Source organism: Synchiropus splendidus, chromosome 7 (genome assembly GCF_027744825.2).
Source record: "Synchiropus splendidus isolate RoL2022-P1 chromosome 7, RoL_Sspl_1.0, whole genome shotgun sequence".
NCBI lineage: Eukaryota > Metazoa > Chordata > Actinopteri > Syngnathiformes > Callionymidae > Synchiropus > Synchiropus splendidus.
In genome coordinates this window covers 6,301,181-6,320,497 of record NC_071340.1, presented here as the reverse complement: position 1 = coordinate 6,320,497, position 19,317 = coordinate 6,301,181, and the positions used below count along the sequence as shown (strand labels likewise).

Genomic DNA, 19,317 nt, shown 5'->3' with positions numbered 1-19,317 from the left:
GGAAGATGTTTCATAGGATCAGCTATCGACCATTACATTATGACGACAGTTATTACTAAAACTTCAGCTTTTATAGTTGTTGCTGTTCCTTCCCAGGGGACACCATTGAATAGACAAGTGGACAGATGTGGATGAAGAATTGGGTCTCCACCTCACATCTAATCTTTGTGTTTTTCTTGTGCTGTTTCAAAGCCATATTTGGTCTGCAACGTTATATGGGTCTTGAACTTGAAATGTTACCAGTCCAATCAATGGCTGTTCTCATAGTACATGCCACCCAGTCACGTTACAGTAGGCTCATTCTCCCATAATACTGCGGCTGTTATGAACAACCTCAGAAGAGGATTGCCTCTCAAGAAGAAGCCACTGAGCGAACCCCCTCATGAATATGATCCCCTACATGTTGGGTTAGAAAATTCAGTTGTTAGCCAAAAGCTTTAGGAAGCAACTGCTTAATGAACATGTAATAAAAGCATTTGAAGCACCGTTTTGACGTATATGTCGATCTACCCTCTTTACGTAGTCATTATCTTATGACAGATTTAACCCCCCCAAAGACACAAGATCAGGACCAGTTTCTCTAAAACAAAGAAAGAAAAGTCACAGATTTGGTTTTCAATCAAGCTTTTAATGAAAAGATCATAAAATAACAGTTTATTTCTCCTCACTGCTGTACATTAAGACTGCAAAGTTATGAGTGCTGAGGTCAGCTGTATTACACTTTTATGACACTTTGAATTTCTGCGAGCCTCATCACTCCACGCTCAGCGGAGACTCTGACCTGAATACACGTTTTTCAGAGGAGTGGAGACCAAGAAAGCCCTGCCTGGGTGCTGCCAAAAGCCACTCAGAGTCATCACATGCCAATACTGATGCGCATTTAGTGTCTAGACGCTGGCATCGCAAGGCTGTATAACAAGCGCTAACGATGGGCGTTCACAAAGTGTGTTTGACAAAAGGGAGGGCACCTCGCCCTTTCATTATTCAACAGCTAATACCCTGCATGCCCATTCCGGAGCCTCTTGGATACATTATTAAGCAGCTTGTCCTCAAGAAAACAGAGCAGGTTTGTTAGGCCCGCCTTGGGGCCTCGAAACTAATCCCAATTTCAAGTAACTTTTCCTAGCAGCAAGTTGTTAATTCGCAGTGAAAGAGTCCTGCACGTTAGTGTGACACACCGGCTACGTTCACACGGACAGTTGTTTTGCATTTCATTGTCAACAGGAAGTGAAATTGTACATGTTGAAAAGATGAAATATGTAGTTTTTAGAAAATTCTATACATTTTACAAATTTCCCACTTCAACATCCGTGTTTTTATTTGAAATGAAAGTCTGAAATATTGAAACTGCTACAAATGAAGGAGAGTAAAAACTGCATGATGTTGCCAGTTGGTTTCCATTTCAGCAAGTGTCTGTCCGTGTCACGTAGCCATGACGCCCATGTTTAAACCAAGAGCATGCTTCTTCAGATATCATGGGTTAGAAATGGACGGCAAAAACAAAGTAGTGTGAATGTTGAGGTAATGGCATGGTAGACTGTAAACACTGAAGTTATTCGAGGTAATTTGCTGTTTCTTTCATGATGCAGAAAGGCGTGGGCTGCCAATCAAGCAGGATATTTGAAGAAGGGGCTGTAAGAGTGAAGAGACAATAAAGCAGTTGATGGCACCAAGGCCATTTAAAAAAACTGGCTTTGGTAAGAAACTGGACAAACCAGCCTGTCTACAAGTGAAAATGCCTGGAAGGGTATGAGTAACAACAACTTGGAGTTTGTACAGTCATCTTAAAGCTTTGTAACACTGCATACTGATATGATACAACAACTAAACACACAACATGAGGTAAGTCGAGAGAGAAAAGGGTTAGGAAGTGATACGAGTGCGGCCCCCATGGGACCCCACCTCCAAGGAGGATTTAAGAAACATACAAAGTGCACTTAGTAAAGCTATCTTACTCAAGTGTTTCTAAACCCAACCGACTCCTCCCACATCGAGAAAAGAGCATCTACTCATGGAAGAAGAGGTTTAAGAGTAACACTACATGTGACAATGAGGCGATATGTACATATTGATCAGAGTGAATATGTACTTTTGTAGAAATGGCAGCAGCGTGGCAACACCCAGGCAGAGCAAGCTTGAAGAGATACAGTCTGGGGCAGGAGGGTCACCGTCCAGCCTGCATCTACACGGAAGAGGGTTGACATGCTCACCAGCAAACCCACCGCGAAACACATGACGTTTAATTCATACAGCGTGAAAACTGAGTGGATATTCAATGCCATAAACCATTTTATTGAGATTTAAAAAACAGTTATCCCGCGATAATTAAAAAGATCCACAGATTGAAGTTGATCTGCGTTTCATTTGTTCCATCAATGGAGACTCAGAGTTTAGTGAAAATAACACGCAAATAAAACCAAAAATTTTCATCGACAGCACAAACGAATGTAGAAGATTTTATGCCAGCTGAGTAATGGCGCAACAATGGAACGCACAAATGTGAATTTCTAAGTGGTAAGAGGTAATAAAAGTCAGATCTAGGATGACAGTGAGTTCACTTGTGTGTGCCACTCGGACAGAAAAACCAAGGTTTCTTTAAAACATTAACTAGCAATTAGCATGTGGTCGAAAAGAAATGCGAAATATTTGTAGGTTTAACTTCACATTTAATTTAATGATGCCAAATTAATATACAGACAAGTCTGATCTCCATTGAATGAACAAACAATACACAGTCAGAGGTTAATGGCTATGTTTTTTTTTCTCATTTTTGATTCTCAGCTTGAAATCCTCAAAACATAACATAGAAAAAGGGTTCCTGCTTCCACCTCAGTCTCACACTCTGAGCAAATTCTTTGTGGAGGTGCCGGCAGGACCAGAAATAAATACATTCATCACTGACAATAGACATTTGATAAAAAAAAAAAAAAAAAAAAAAGGAACACTGTCAATAAGTGTTTGCACCAACTTGGTTTGAGGCTCAGCCAGACAGGTTTGTGTTTTGCGCAGCCAGAGAAAGAACACAGGACAGAAGGTATCACCGAAGAAGGACGTTCACAGTTAAGACTACCAGGCCGTTTACATGCAGAGGACAATTCAAAGCTACATTCTCCAGATAGGTTTATACGAACTGCCAGCATCAGTGAAAGAAGACAACGACCCCCTACCATTCAAGAGTTGCCGAGCCCTTGGACACAAGAGACGTCCTCAAGTGCATTTGGGTAAACACAGATAAACATTGAGCCAAGGACCCTGACTAACAATGCCTTTTGAGTGATACATCAAGGACGCACTGCCCACCCCCATCCCTGCACTCACATCTTAAGACAGGCCAGAGGGCAGGGGGACTGGGGCATGGGGTCACCCCAAAGCCAGCTGGCAAAGGGTGGGGGAGTGCACCTAAACAGCACACCCCTCCCCTTATTGAATATGCAGCAGTTCACCCCACGTTAGGTTAGCTGTGATGCTTTTGTTTTGGCAGCAAGCTCTGTGGACACAGAAACACACAAGCCCACCGCCCCGGCTGGCTGAGCCTCCACTGAGGTCTGTTAAACTGTAAAAGTTTATGTAAACAATGAGATAAATACATGTTTCTTTTCTTTTCAGAGCCACAAATGGTTCCATAATCATTCAAATGTGCTTTGGTTTAAAAAATAGTTTGTGGATTTGGGTAGGAGCTTTTTTTTTTGTAGTTCTTTATACAAGCATTTATGAATGTACTGTTGCCACTAGCTAAATGTAGACATGGTTAGAGCTGCCTCACCTTTGTCAAGGCTCTTTGTGTTAGTTGAAAAAGTACCCCCCTCTTTATTTTAAATATGAAACTAGTGTTTTTGCTTCTTCCCATGATTTACAACACAGAAATCGATACAATACTATGTCATACAAATGTAGCTGAGAGTCTGCATTCACAGATGCAGAACGATCCCTGAAGTATTTGTATAGTAGTACTAGAAGTAGTAGTATGGTCACAGTTTGGAGTTTTCTTCAAACAAGCGAGCATTCAAATGCAGCTGCAAAGTCTTTTGCAGTGATCTGCTTTTGCTTTCTTTTACAAAATTAAACACCATTTTGCATGAACAGACATTCTGCTGTAACTGCATCACGTGCCCACAGGTACAATAATGTTTGAAGGCAAAAGCATTGTGGACCCCGCCGCACGCCCAACAATGGATCCGGTGATAAATAACATCTTCGTGGTTGAGGGGAGCGTGAACAAATCTACTTATGTACCATGCAATTCAACAAAAAAAAGACACCAATATCCAACAAAACCAAGTAACAATTCTAGGAGTCCAGGATGAAGGTACCTTGGAGACAAAAAAGTAGTGATATTTGTAGAAGTGTAGCTGCATCTATATGATAAATATTTCACAGAGCATGAGGACAAAAAGAGGAATTTTAAAATTAGCAACAAAAGTAGTTAAACATAATAAAGGAATGCCTATATCCAAAATAAATCTTGCAGTGAAGGGTCATGCTCCACGGTGTAAGTGGCAGGAGTCGATACGCTGGACACGCTCAGGCAACATAGACACTGCAGCATGCTTGTCTTGACCAGGCATAAGGGGCACTAACAGAAAGCTAAACGCTACCACTTGTTTTTAATACTGTGAGTGAGAGTATGAGCGGCATGCACATAGGGAATAAGGAGCACTTGCAGGGTTTGTCGAAATGAAACTCAAGCAACAAGGATGTTGCATTTGAACGGCTTCAACAGGGTAAATGAGTGATACAGAAGTGGAATATTACCCAAAATGTTGCCTAATGAGCAGTCCAGTGCATCGGTGCCCCTGCCGTCAGATGACAAGTTTCTACACGTCTGGCTCAGAAATAACGAAAAGAAACTAAACAAGCAAATTCACATTAAAATTTTGATTATAATTCTTATTTTTAAAACCTTTTTTCTTGTTTTTGGTCTGAAAAGAACGCATACAAGTCCTCCTTTTAAAGTCAAGGAATATAAAGTGATAAGGACTCAGGAAAACAAACAAAACAAATAACGCCCAGCGAACTTTTTAACCTTTACCGATTTCTTTAGCTGGTAAAGCCTGACGTCACACCTGCCCACCAATCAGCACAAGCTTTTCCTTGCAACATAAAAACCTCAAGAACCATCTGGGTCTCGGATGCCAAAGCTCCCTCCCACAGGTGGGTTTTCTTTGTAAGAATATAATTCATATTTTTTACAGCAAAAAAAGAAATCAAAAGTGAAATAATTTAGTATGCTAAATATCTTAAGTACATCTTTTTAAAACTTTGGTTATGAACTTGTCTAGCAACACGCGTTAGTTAGCTCTGTTCTCCTCAACATTCATAAGATCTTTGGAACGCTATACATCTAGAGAAACTACTCTTTGCACCATGGAGGAAACTGTGGTATGTTATGGAGGTGGCTGCCACGCGAAGTCGGCGGCCCGGAAGAATAAAAAGCTATTTTCGACAAGCCCGAAGCAACGTGAGCATTAAAAACCTGTGTTGAGAGATGGGCGGGTTAAAGCATTAAGGTGAAAAGTTACCATAATCTACACACTTTTTACATTTAATTACATAGAAACTTTCGACTAATCAACAGAGTTCGTAAGAGTAATCAGAGGTAGCGAGGTCACAAGCCCATATAAATAGACTTTCTTTTTTGTAATGGGAGGAAAGCTATACAGGCAACAAAAAAAATAAACGTACCGACTGATCGTACTGTTCAGTCCAAAAACACCCCAATTTTAAACTACCCCCCACCCCCCACTCACCGGCCCTATCCCTCCACAAGTAAAATCCAAAGACCTTCCAGTTTAAACATTCACCGAAACATTACAAGCTCTTTAAGTAAAACAAGTACCTCGAGGGGGTTCTGACCAGGCATAGCTCCCCCAACAGGCAGAACTAAATCCATCCTCTTTAGAACAGCAGAGAGAGGACATTCAGTATGCATAATCCATGAAACTAAACATTACCATGTCAATCCTCCACAAAAAAAAAAAAAAAAAAAAATCAGTACTTTCAGTTAAAGCATGAAGATGGTCCCGAACCCCTCATCGTACACGCAGGTCCCCGTCGCTAACATTTAGGATATAAAGCTGTAGGAGTAAAAATACTCTGTCTGAATTATTGCCAGTATTGGTTCATGGGTTTTTGGTCAAAATAGCATTTGGAGCACTGAGCACTCCATCAGCAAAAAAAACACTCACCGCCCAAAGGGTAGAAGTGAGAAAGGCTGTTGAGGGGTGTGAGGTGAGGGGGCTTGACAATACATCAGTACCCACATTCACATTAAACAGACTTATAAAGCAGACCAGAAGTCGCGCCACTTCACCATGGCTTTGTGACTTTGGAGAGGGACAGAGTCATCGGGCGTCCCTCTGAAACTCCTGAGAGGTAAACGGATGTCACTTGATATAAATGACGACGGTGATTCCACCACCACCACCGGGAGCCCATGGTGGCGACATCATCGCCTGGGCACTGTAAACTGGACTTTTATCAGAGAGTCTGCAGGTGACTGTGTACATGTGTGCATCTTTGTTTTTCTGAAGAAAAGAAGGTAGAGAAATGTTGTTTCATCTATTCCCAGAGTTCTTTGGCTTGATGCATTTTAAGAGGGTGAGGTGTGCATTCTCAGGTGACTGATGAGGTTGCGCTGTTGGGTGAACTTCCCCCCACATAGCTGGCATTCATAGGGCTTTTCTCCAGAGTGAACACGCATGTGCTCCGTCAGGCGATACTGGCGTGTAAAGCGCATACCGCACTCCTCACATGCAAAGGGCTTGAGGCCAAGGTGGCTTCGCATGTGGCGTGTCATGGTGCCACGCTGGGTGAACATTTTGCCACAGATGTTGCAGGGGAAAGGCCTGGTGAGCCAGTGGCTCTTTTCATGCTGCCTGAGCGTTGCTGGGTCTTTGTAGCTCTTACTGCAGACTGTGCACTTGAATGGGCGCGCTTCAGAGCCAAAGTTAGAAGGACCTACGGGCGCAGAGAGGTCTTCTGCCTCTTCCTCATCTTCCTCTTTCACATACGTTCCCTCCTCTTTGATGAAGAGCTCATCCTCTGTGTGTGTTTCGACGTGAGCGTTGAGCTGCTCTGAACTGGGGAACCCTTTGCCACAGGGAATGCACACATAGAGGTTGTCTCCAAAAGCGGGTTCAAAACCTTCCTGGCGGTACACGTAGTTAGCGTTGCGGCGACCAGCTCCGGTGACTCCACCGCCCCCGGCAGTTTCTCCATCGCTCTGTCCACTCTCCTCACTGTGGTCCTGGCCATTCTCTGCTGCCTCTTCCTCATCTTTACAATGCTCAGATGCAAAGTTGCCACTGCCCCCTCCGACGCCACGGCCATCTTTAGGGCCCACTATAACCCCATTGACAAGAGGCCGATCATGGTCTTCAGACTTCAGGCCAGATGCTTCCTTCTTCGGCCACTCATTCTTCCGTGCACACTGTCGGGTTTTTTTCTGAGGCGGCGGGCCATCTGACTGGGCTTCCTCAGCTTTAGAAGAGTTCAGTTCAAGGGGATCTGAGCCACAAAGATCTGCACCTGTTAATGTGGTCGAGGAGTCGTCCAGAGAGGCACTGTTGGTTGTGGATACTGAGGCAGATTGAGGGGATTCTTGGGAGTTGCTGTGAGGGCTGTGAGCATCAATGCCGGCAGAGGGAGGACTTTTCTTTGTCAGGTCTAATCCAAGATCTGGCTCGCCTGCACTTCCTCCACTGCTGAGGTTACCGTTGCTGCTGCCATTGCCCACATTCTTTGCAGAGCTGCCGACAAACATTTCATCATCTGAGAGCTTGTCCCGAAGGCCTTCGTCCGGCTGTGTCTGGTCAGCTTCAGAAGGAGTGTGAGGGTAGTGGTTATTTGGGCCAGCAGGAGTGGACGAGGAAAGTCGCTGGTTGCTGAGGCGTAAGCGGCTAAGGGGGCTTGGAGTGGCAGGTTTGCCTGGCAGGGGTTTCCCACCATTGCGCTTGAGCTTCTTTCTGCACAGAGCAGCGAGGTCGTGAAGCTGGAGGTAGCTGGCTGCGGTCAAAAGGGCACTAAAGTTCTGCTCACTGCTCTGGTCTGACGTGGACAAAAGCTTTCCAGTGTAGATGAAGTCCAGAACTTGCCGGAACACAGAGGGGTTCACCATCTCCGTGTCCAGGTTGATGAGATTATCATGAAGGACCAAAGACTTGAAGTAGATGCTGCTTGCGGCCAGAATGTTTTTGTGGGCACGGAAAAGGGCGTTTTCCACCACGATGATGACATCACACAGAAAGCCCTTGGCTCTCTGCTGGTTGAGCTGGAGCAGCAGTTGTTTGGCATGATTTGGCAGTTCCATTTCCACTTTCCGTCTGTCCTTCCGTCACACACACTCTCTCTCTCTCTTCCTACACGAACGCCACCTAAAGCTGGAACAGAAAAACATTCAGATACAACACATTAGGTTCCAAGACATTTGAATTTAAACCACATTCTGAAGAGCCAGTTTGAACCTGGAAATAAATCACTGACACCTGGAGTTGAAATGGAACAAAGCCCTAAGCATTCGCTTACTGAGCTAACAGTTCACTCTGTGACAGTATTTACCCTGACACACAAGACAAAAATGATAAAACTGAATGGATCCTACAATTTTCTTTAAAGTCATGTATTCATCACATTGATTAATAATGATTTAGTGAGTTGAGATCTAAACCCTTGTGACTTATGAAGCTTTTGTATGTGAAGTGACCAAAAACATGCTCTACAAGCAGAACCGGAGGTCAATATAACCCGGTTATTTTCAAGTTAGTGATGCGACAGCAATATAGTACGCAGTTTTGCCATGTCAAGTGACCTGACTGAAGTAGCCAAAACACATTTCCATGTCACTCAAATACAAGTATATGATCCATCATCAGGTGAGTGATGAAGGTCACAGTAGCTCTGCGTCAATACACTAATAAACTTAAAAACCAATCAATATCAAGTAATTTCTATATTTCATACACTTGTATGCTAACATTTTTAGTAACAAGGAGGTGAAACATTGTAATTTGCTGACTGTTAGCGCGAGGTGCCACATTATCACATGGCAGCCTGGAAACAAGAACCTCTCCCACCCTCTCATCTTCCGTTTGAATAATGACCTGCAACCCCACATGGATCATGTTCTGGTTGGTCACATTGCGACTGTTCTGGCACAAAAGACAGGAGGGGTGGAGAGCAGGAAAGGGTAAGGTAACTACATTTCTAAGGTGCCTCCTCTCAGCTAGTCTATCTCTGCACAGCAACTTTAGTTTCACTTGGTGCCCTGCTTGGAAACTTGTACTACTCCTCATTAGGTCATTGTAATGTCAGCCATGCCCCATTGTCTGCAGGTGGGGGTCTGTGGCACTGGAGGGCCGGGGGGATGGATTAGATGACACCTGAGCAGGTAAAGCTACACAGAGGAGAGGGCAGACGAAGAGGGGGGCAGGAGGGTGTGGCTCAGCACCACCCGATCCTTCCTTGACGCCCTCATTTAGAAGTAGGGCGGTAGAAACCCATTCACAACTACACGCTCATGCAGGTCAACACTATTCCACGTCTGGATACACATCTTCATGCCCCTGAACTGGCAGGGCTGCACAATAGCAGATTATATAGTAATGCTAATCTTACATCTGAATGAGAGGCCCGTCAACCCAGAGCAGGATTAACACAATACAGAGTCAAATTAAAAGTGTAGTCAGACTACTGTAAAGACAGCTCATGCCACTGTTCCACAAAACGCACAACATTCTTGTACAAGCACTCTAATGTATTTGTTTTTATAAATCTCTCATTAAATTGATATTGTCAAACTATGCAATGCCTTGCCTTCAGCATGTCAGTATTATTCTACAAATGAAGAGGAGTGGCTGCATAGGAACAGCTTTGCAGTTTGGTAGATAAAATCAGCTGGAGTGATGTGAACACCCGAAAAAGGCCCAGGTCTGGGCTTGCCTCTGCTGCTTAGACACTCTCCCACCCCCCCCTCAGCAGTTACTCCCTTCGCTTGATCCTGCCAACCAACCTTTACCATTCTCTCAATAACCATGGAGAGTTCATGCTCCCGGACGTGAATCGTAATGAGCTACACAGAGATGCACAGCGGAGAGTTGTGGTTAATCGTACAATGTGCTAAAGAGGTGTGCGGCGCTCAACCCTGCAGGCGGCAAATGGAGACGGAGCCTGCTGGAGAAAGAAAGGCCTCTAGTATGATGCCAGCCAGGAAGCCATATATCAGTCAAGACTCTCTCTTAACATCCACACACACACACACACCTCTGTAGGCTTTATGGGGGGATTCAAGAGGCTTTTCTAGCAGACCAACATAAAAGGGGGCTGGGCTCCGAGTAGAGAAGCCAGTCCAGGAGAGAAAAAAAAAGACCTCACCCCACCCCCTCCTCCTCTCATCCTTGGTTGTGTCCCCCCCACACCACCACCACCACCACCACCACCACCACCACAATCACCCACACAGCTACCCTCTCCCCTTGGCCCCTCCGGTGCTGTGCAGTGCCGGCTGGATTCCAGGGAGTTGCTAATGGATTACGGCTGATCTATATGCAGCCAGGGTGGGACACGTGTAGGCCAAGCTCCCTTTCCAACAGTGCTGCCGAAGAAAACAGGCCTAATATCACAGGGGACAGATAGATCTGCAACATCATCACAGCTCCATCTGTGTGGCGCACATAACACTCCCTGCCTCACACGGCTGCATCTTCCATCACAGTTGTGCAGGAAGCATTAGGAAATGACCCCACAAGAATAGCAATGACTTAAAAAGATGTAGCTAGTTTGCAGAGCGAGCGACTCCGGGGGATAATGTTACATAGGTGGCAAGTTGATACAGGCATTTAAAAGCAGAGATCTGCATGTGCTGGCCGGACCTGGCAGGGAGGGTAAGAGATGGCAAGATAGCTGGTCAGCACAGCCATAATGAATTATTGAGCCTTGAGAAAACAAGACATGCTCTGACCAAATATGGCCCTACATACCAACCAAAGGCAGCTCTGGGCTTGGACAAGAGACTAGGGTGGATGTTGCCCTTCAAGCACAAGAACAGGATCAGCTTACCTTGCCTGCAGTGTTAACCTTTTCAAAAGCAGACTTAATGATACGAGCGGCAACCTCATTTTTAAAGAAACACAAAGGAACCCTGCTGGTTAGTCTCTTGCTTCTATCCGGATCCTGCTGATGAGCAAAGGCTTGAACAGGGATGTTTACTCAGACTTAACAGATTCACTCAGGATAAAATATCCGTGTGCCGGAGCTCAATGCCCAGAAGAATTAACACAACTTGTCCAATTCACTGGAATACTGCAGCCGCAATAGAATTAAGGTGTCCATTTCTGAAGAGTGATTTGCAACCAACCTGTATGATGACTTCTACTGCCTGTAGCCATAAAACAAAAATTAGAACTGCAATTACAAGTAGTAAAAAATAAAATCTGATAAAAAACAAAATAGGTTGATGTGCAGGTAAAAATGTAGTTGCAGGACAGGGCATTGTTTCATGAATTGCCAGCTGGGTGTCCAATCGCAGGGTTCTCCCCAGTATTTCTTCCAACATTGGGGGTGTCTCCCAATATCCTTTTAAGTCCCACCTTAACAAGCAGAGTTGTTAAGGTGGAGAGGAATCAAAATCCCAGTGTTGGGGGGCCTCTCTGCTTCTAAAGAGCTGATAACCCCGAGTAGCAAGGTTCACAATGTTGAAACGCCAATCTTTGTTTTAAGCAGTTATAAAAGTCCTCTTAGTAAAGTACTTCCTACGATGCTTCCTAAGATTGCAAGTAGGAGTTGCACTAAACATTGTGCCGGTAGCATTCTCTAATCTAATCTGAAACAATATATGTGTCTCAGCTTGGCCCAATGACGTCCCTACTCCACCTGATGCATGACAACAGAAACCCTGCAAGCCTGCTATGAACAACACAAAGTAGCACCAAGATCATTTCAGGAACTCTGTCCATCAGTAGTTCATACTTCATTTAGTTCATAAAGCACTAAATGAAGTTTGAACTCCTCTTTTGCAAGATTTACCTTAGTAGACTTGGTGTTTTGGGAAACAACAATTCAATTTTGTTGGAATGCAAATGTGACTTGCCTTTCAGTTGGTTAAGTCAAAAGGTCGCATGAACAGAACGACTACATCTTTGTAAACACCTCACTGAGAAGCAAAATCATCCTACCTCACACCTCTTGTTTGTTTCTCATCTATGAATTCATGAGATGAGAGCATGGGATCGCCAGGCAAGCAGCAGACAAGTCTCAAGTCCTGGAGTTGCAAATCCCACCAACCCAGTCTTGTTAACTTGCAAGTCGGACCTCAGCGTACAGCTTAACCAGATGAGAGTGAGTGAGTGACAGGGGTCCCGAACGGTCAATATAATACACTGCATTAGAGTTTTTGCCCACAACTGTAGTTGTTCAGAACCACATGAATACAAGAGTAGTTTATTATATGCAATGAGGAAACACATTTTTTAAGATATAAAAGCCTGTCTGTCACCCTGAATGTAGGCTGCATCATCTTAACACTGAGGTTTGGGATAAACCAGGACCTATGCCCGGCACAGATCAACCATTAACAGCGTGATGGTTAACTTTTGTTAACACACTCAAGGTTAGCAGGAGCAGGGGGATGTGGTGTAATTTCCAGAATGGAAGGTAGGAGAGTCTAGAGTGAGGGCAGAGGTGAGGCAAAGTCCTGTGGCGCAATAACAAAACACACCCTTCTACCACGCAGGGTCACGGGCTAACAACCCAAATATGTATTCCACTGCATCACCACGATATTCAACCCAGCTGCAAACAGTAACGACTGAGGAAAGGACGAATGCGTGTGCAGGTGAGGATGACAATGAGAGAAGAGATGATCATTGTACACAAGGAAAAAAGACCTTGCAACATGGACACACACACACACACACACACACACACTCGCATATAGACAGTGCACTTAAACACATGCACTCAGAACACACACCCAGAGAGAGTGCTGGTGGGCAGAGGGAGTGGGGGAAGGGTTAGGGGGATGGTACAAAGCCAGTTTGAAATACAAACACCGAGCAACCACCTCTGAGCCGTTCCAACATGGCTGACAGTGCTGCATGGGTAGAAGCTGATCCATACTGGACTCGCGGGTCCAGCAATTATCCGAGTTTTAGTCCTCTCCTGAGTGAAAGGTTGGCTCACTACACAATAAGGAGATTAAAGACACGGCAGCTGTGCCCTCCACCAACACCCTCAATAGACAGTGTGCCTGTACACCTGTGTATTCCCGGCTGCAACGGCAGAAACCACATCAAGCTGTCTGAAGAAAAAACAGCCTACATTGAGTAAATATTGATCTAGATATTATCAAACCAGTATCCCTTACCTCTGTACCCACAGAAGTGACGAGCAGCAGTGCGCAGAGAGACAACACACAGCCATTGCTCGACAACTAAAAGTACTTTTTGATCAAAGGGAAAACCGCCTGAGCAACACGGGAGGCTCCTTTGGTCCTCTCATGCAGCTGTAAATGAGACTTTCACATGCAAACGAGGAAACAGCTCTTGTTAAGAGCTCTACCCATGAAGGGCAAAGAAATCTAGTATCTCTGACTGTTACAGAGTAGCATCCTTAATCCCACAGCTCATTAAAAAAAGCCCATTCACAGGGTGTGCAGTAGGCAATGCAGCGAAAAGTGTGCACATTCTGAGTTAAAAGCCATTGTCGATTGAAGAACATCAACATCTTCTGCCTCTAATTCAGGCCATCATTAAGAAAGCCAGACTTAAACAACATTTAATAGCTGATGTGATCTAGTGAATGTTTCTGGCTCCTCAAGTCATTTGGTTGCTAAATGTAACTTGTAAAATACTACCAGAAACATCAAGCTAGGTCTATGTTCAGAATAAGAAATTGTCTGTCAACAAAGCTACTACAGACAAGCCGTAGGATTCACAAGCAAGAGGATCTAGATGCTTCAAAGTGCTTTTCAAAGGCTCATACCTGACAGCCAAAGAAGTTTGACATGTGAAAGTGCTGAAACGACACATTTTGGAATATAAAGTCAGCACACCAAATGTGCCATGCAACATGTCACCACACATGCTCACTGCACGTGTGACCACGTCCATCTTACAACGGTCCCAACATTCGTCTTCAGTGAGTACAATGAGATAAGATCTGTATGTGTTGACAGTTATTTGTGCAAAAGCGGAACGTCACCCCCCCCTGCATGTCCACCTTTAAAATCAGGAATGTTTAATTATTTGTTAGATAAATGCAGAAAAGAGCTTACTTTCTCTTTCTCGCACGTGAGGTGACCAGGCCACAATGCTCTACAGAAAACCAACACATTCCCGAGTGCTGGTGGAAATATTTAGTTCGCCTTTAATACTGTACATACAGGCAGGTTTTAGATTCATGAGCAAACCAAGAACACAGATACTCAACGCTTGTTGTTCTTATGAGATCAATTACTTCAGCGTCCATGAAGCTTCAAAGGTGTATTACGTTTTTGCATAGGTGACAAACACACACATCAGTTTGATTCCCGGGTAATAACTAACTGCAAGGAATTGAACACCAGTGCAACATCATGGTACGGCTGAAGCAGGCAAACAGCAGTTACAGTGTCGCTGCTGCAGTTCGAGCAAAGCCTTCCAATTAGGGCTCATTTTGTGTCGGGCAGTTCAGCCGTGTTGCAGACAAACAAGTCCTGCCCAGGGTGCAGCGGAATGAAAGGAGCCCTGTCCATTACATCACAGAAGGGGGCCGGCGGCTGCCGCGTACCCCAGATGTGCCAGTGTGTCACAGAAAGGAAAGAGAGAGGGACACGCTCTTAAGAAGTAGATGAGAAAGCTGAGAAAATACAGGTTTACCTGTGACAGCGTTAGAATGTAGGTTACTGTTCCACACACACAGGAGGAGAGTCGGTATCTGAAGCTGACATTGCAGCAGTAATGCATCAGACTTCTAACTAAAGTAATTAGGTATATGGCAACAGTTGAAAGTTCCAAGGATTTCATTACACACTGTTCTGATTTAAACCATCACACTTTAGAGAAAGCTCTATTGTTGACCATACTGTAATGGTCAAGCTCACTGCTGGGATTACACGAGCATAAACAAAGAGATAATAATCACAATTGATCAATTATTTTTGTCATAATTAAAGTCCATATCCTCACATTCTGTTTCTGAAATATATTTCTGCAAATCAGTCACTTTTTCATAAATGGTCCTTGATGTGGTAAAGGGCACCGCTCGGTCTACTTAGGAGATGGCTGGGTTCCGAGCCGTGCTGGTGGCAAGAGTGAAGCCCACTCTGAGGTAGGATTGCGCTGGACTGTCATAACCTCCCATCAACTAAGTGTTAAAAAAAAAAGTAAAAAACTGTAAAATATATATATATATATATATATATATGCAACAGAAATCATGCAAACAGCACACTACGATAGTCTTTTCCCGGCTTCAAAATAAACAAGGTACTGCAGGAAAAATATAAATTTGGGAATTGCGTGAGTGCAAACATATCTGTAGTGCAGCCAGCATCACAGGGTCTGATGCTGCACGTCACGTATACATGGGCAGTGACGTCATGACATTGAGCCGTTTGATTCATCGTTTCAGCGGCAGAGTTGGGGATAATGTTCACAATGTAGAACAGCAGCATGTGGCACGGATGACTCTGACTGAAAGTTACCAAAGACTCTTCCGCGATCTGATCCTGTGAATACATGCAAAATAAGTCACCAATGCTAGGAGGCCATCACAAGCTCATATAAGTGAATGAATGATGAATAAGAGCTTCCACCTTCACATGCTGGTTTGGTTTTTTTCATGTTAATCAACAGATGTGACATTTCTGTTGATTCAAAATCATATAATTGACAAATTTCATGATGACCAGTTGAGGAGCTCCTTGCAGTTGCAGTCTCTGCCTCGGTCGCCCTTCTCACTCTCACCATAACAGCAGCGCAACCCGCTGCTGTATATATATATATTCAATAAACTAAACTAATGGCTTGAATAGCAATATTTTATCATTGCCGCGACACTTTTTCATGAGGCAATCTGACTTTAATATTAATGTTGTTAAAGGATTACTTTTATGTTAAGATTTGTATTATTTTGATTATTATTATTATTACTCGTAGTGTCAGTATTACTGTAACTAAGTCAAAGGGAAATAAACATAATGCAAACACTAATTTACATTTTACTATCATATTTTATGAGTTGGAATAATATTTGCTTTTAAGTAAATTATTTCGCAAATTATACTAAATACACAAATTTGGAGATTATTCAGCAAAACAAGCGTAAACAAAGAGTTTTTAAAATGATTTTGGAGCTCTTTAATAGTGATAATAGTAGTAGTAGTAGTAGTAGTAATAATAATCGGAAAGAATCCAAATACATGTGAGAGCAGAATATCTGACACAAATCAGAGAAGATGAGGAAAAAACGATCACAATTATTCCACCACTGATCTGATCTGATCCTGAAGTATCATTGTGCACACAGATAAGAGAATATATGGCAGACAAACAGCAGAGCCTGAAAATCCCTTTCAGCCTAATGAGAAGGGGTGAAAATTAGCCACCAATTTGCATGAGGCCAGCACCCCCCACCCCCTCCCTGCACCTCCGCCTGGCCCGGGCCACAGTCCGTTTGCATCTGTGATTGTGTTGCATTTGTGGCGTTATTGAGGCGAAACTGGCCCCCGGAGAAATCAGACAGATCAGCCTGAAGACTGGGCTCTCTGGAAACACCGCTAGCATCTCTCAGTGCTACAGTGAACTAATCAGCCACCGCACTGAACATGTGATCGGCATGATTGTGTCCTCTGTTCTTGAGAGAATGATCTTTGCTGATGACATCAACCCCCTTCCACCCACAAACCGGTTAACGCTTTAGCTCTCAGGACAGAGGGCACGTTGGGTAAAGAGCTTGTAAGGGTCCAAGGTTTTACAGAGCCCCTCCTCCTCCTCCCTCGGCCTTTAAACGCTGCATAACCTTCTGGCTATCAGCACAACATTCCACAGACTGTTTCTTCTTCTTTAAGAACAACAAGCGTGCCCTGAGGCGCTTTGGCCACAAACTTAACTAACTGGCAGTGCAGAACAGCGCGATCTGCGCACATCCAGCGAGCCAAGCACAAGCTTTAAGTCCTGGGCCAACATGTCAGCAGAACACATAACCTAAGTAACCTTCTTACTGCATTGTGCTGCCTACACACGCCACTGTAAGCCATTAACACAATGTACACAAGGTTCTGTGCGAGTGTGCGTGTGTCAATATGAGGGACGGGGAAGGGACAGGCAGGGTGAGGCAAGACCAACTAGCTGCTCATGAGGATCATGAGGCCAACTAACACAGACCTCAAATTAACCTCAGGCCTTTTTTATTCACACTAATCAATGAAAGGCGTCATACTGATCACTTGACTGCATGACGGCATAAATGTCACATCCCAGAGTGTGTCATCACAGTTATCAGCGTAATGACACACGTGTATTTACAACATCAGTGACTCATTACATAGAAGTTTGTTTTCTTGGAGGAGGACGTCTGCAAATATTGAGTATATATAAATAGCAAACACCAGTCTGTGTATTGTGAGGCATGCCTGAGGCCACACAAGCGGAACGCCCAGCTTCACAGGCCTCGCCCGTTTAGCCTTGTGATGCAATTGGGACTCTATTGTTGAAAAATAATTAGCTTTTAGAGTTTTGTTTGTTGACACACAAAGCCCATGCTGACACAGGCTGCCTGGGAGTAAACAGAAATAATCATCAACAGCGACTTAAACATGCTGCTGAAATTCATATTGAAATGTAGAACGGTAGAATATAGTGTGTACTCTACTGCAACGTAATCAGTTGATCCACATGAACAGTTCCAGCAATGAATCAATGAAACGCCACTTACTAGTGCGCAACAGAGTAACACTGGAAGTGTGACCAAATTCAGAACAACCACGGGTCAAGAGAAGCCACAAGCCACTGACATTCTTGTGCTACTTTACCTCCGTGGCCCTTCAACAACAGTGATCACCTGAGAAGCCAAACTCACCTGAGCGTCATTTTAACGAGATTACAAGGTGCCTGACCAAATAACAGCTGATAAAGGCAGTAGTTGAGGATCGTAGTGCAACACCTATACTGTTGACACAAAGATGGTGGATGTCAGGATGTGTAACAGCAGCAGCAGCAGTCCACCTCCTGTGTCGGCTGGACGCACTAAGGCACAACAAAATAGCGACATCCCATTTCTTGTCAAGAGCGGTTTATGACGGCACTTACATGGTCCAAGCGGACACCGATAATATTTGTTTCGACGGTGGCATCCGACCACTGAGCAAATCCCCATCCAAATAATTGCCGACTCCTCGAGCAGATAAAAAGCGCACCGTGGCGCACTACAACAGCTGTTATGCGATCTGAAGGACGAAATACGTTGGGTGATAGAAATCGGCTGAACGGTTTGAAAAGAAAAAAACGAAATCATGAAGATGTTGAGCTTTGCTGACGACTGTTGAGTGAGAACAACCGTGCGTTTTGCGAAGGTAGTTCGCCCAGCCTGGCAATAATTGGCTCATCACAGATGCATGCGTAAATAAACAGCATCCAATGTGGCACCGCAGCAAGCGGAGCAGATTCTCACTCGAAGCGACGAGTGTAACCAGGAATGCCTCTGGGTAAGGCTGGTAGAGTCCAACTACCCTTTTTGTTGGCACGCCGTGTAAAAACAGCAGCCCTTGCAGCGACCAGCGGAGAGGGGGAAAACACAAAATAATCGCGTCCACGATCGCCTCACCGACACGGAATCGGAGCCGAAACCAAAGCAAATATAAACCAATAATGAATACGAACCTTATCACATGGGTAGGGTCGTTCTCAAGCGTTCGTTTCCATCCTCTTGCTCATCTCACAGCCTTCGGGACGCCATGTTGCAAGCTTATGACGTTAGGCTTCCTCACCCCTGACCCACATTTGAATAGGAACCAGCCCCGAGTGCAGCAGAGAAAACAGCCCACTGTGGGAGGTGCCAGGACACTTTCTCGCACCACGACCCCCCCACTGGCACATCTACCTGTAAGATGGCAAGGGCAGGAAAACTGGACTTATCGATCGTATAGGAACTATTTTGAAAAAAGAAATCTGGCAAATACAACAACAATAACAACAATATTTATAGGGGATTTACACACACATCATGAGCTGTATGCGTATAGCTGTATATCAAGACGAGGCGTTTGTGAGCGTCTGTCTTTGCATCTGTCTCATGACCATGTTGATAAATCAGTTATCGGAAATGCATTTTTCAAAAGGAACAATT

General features: G+C 44.3%; 1 protein-coding gene across 2 annotated transcripts; it reads right to left on the bottom strand.

The window, feature by feature from the left end:
• Positions 1-387: 387 nt before the first annotated feature.
• Positions 388-18,984, bottom strand: hic2 (hypermethylated in cancer 2). Of its 2 annotated transcripts, none has more exons than XM_053871132.1 (2): positions 18,852-18,984; positions 388-8,378 (listed from the first exon to the last, which is right to left on the bottom strand). In XM_053871132.1, exon 2 carries the CDS (start codon positions 8,306-8,308, stop codon positions 6,590-6,592), a length of 1,719 nt encoding a protein of 572 aa, XP_053727107.1. In that variant the 5' UTR covers positions 8,309-8,378; positions 18,852-18,984; the 3' UTR covers positions 388-6,589. The 2 variants fall into 2 exon arrangements, with proteins under 2 accessions (XP_053727107.1, XP_053727108.1); XM_053871133.1 differs by lacking the exon at positions 18,852-18,984 and adding an exon at positions 18,282-18,828.
• Positions 18,985-19,317: the final 333 nt, after the last annotated feature.

What these genes read in the sequence shown, in the direction of transcription:
- hic2 (XM_053871132.1), bottom strand. Translation starts at nt 8,308, where the DNA reads ATGGAACTGCCAAATCATGCCAAACAACTGCTGCTCCAGCTCAACCAG.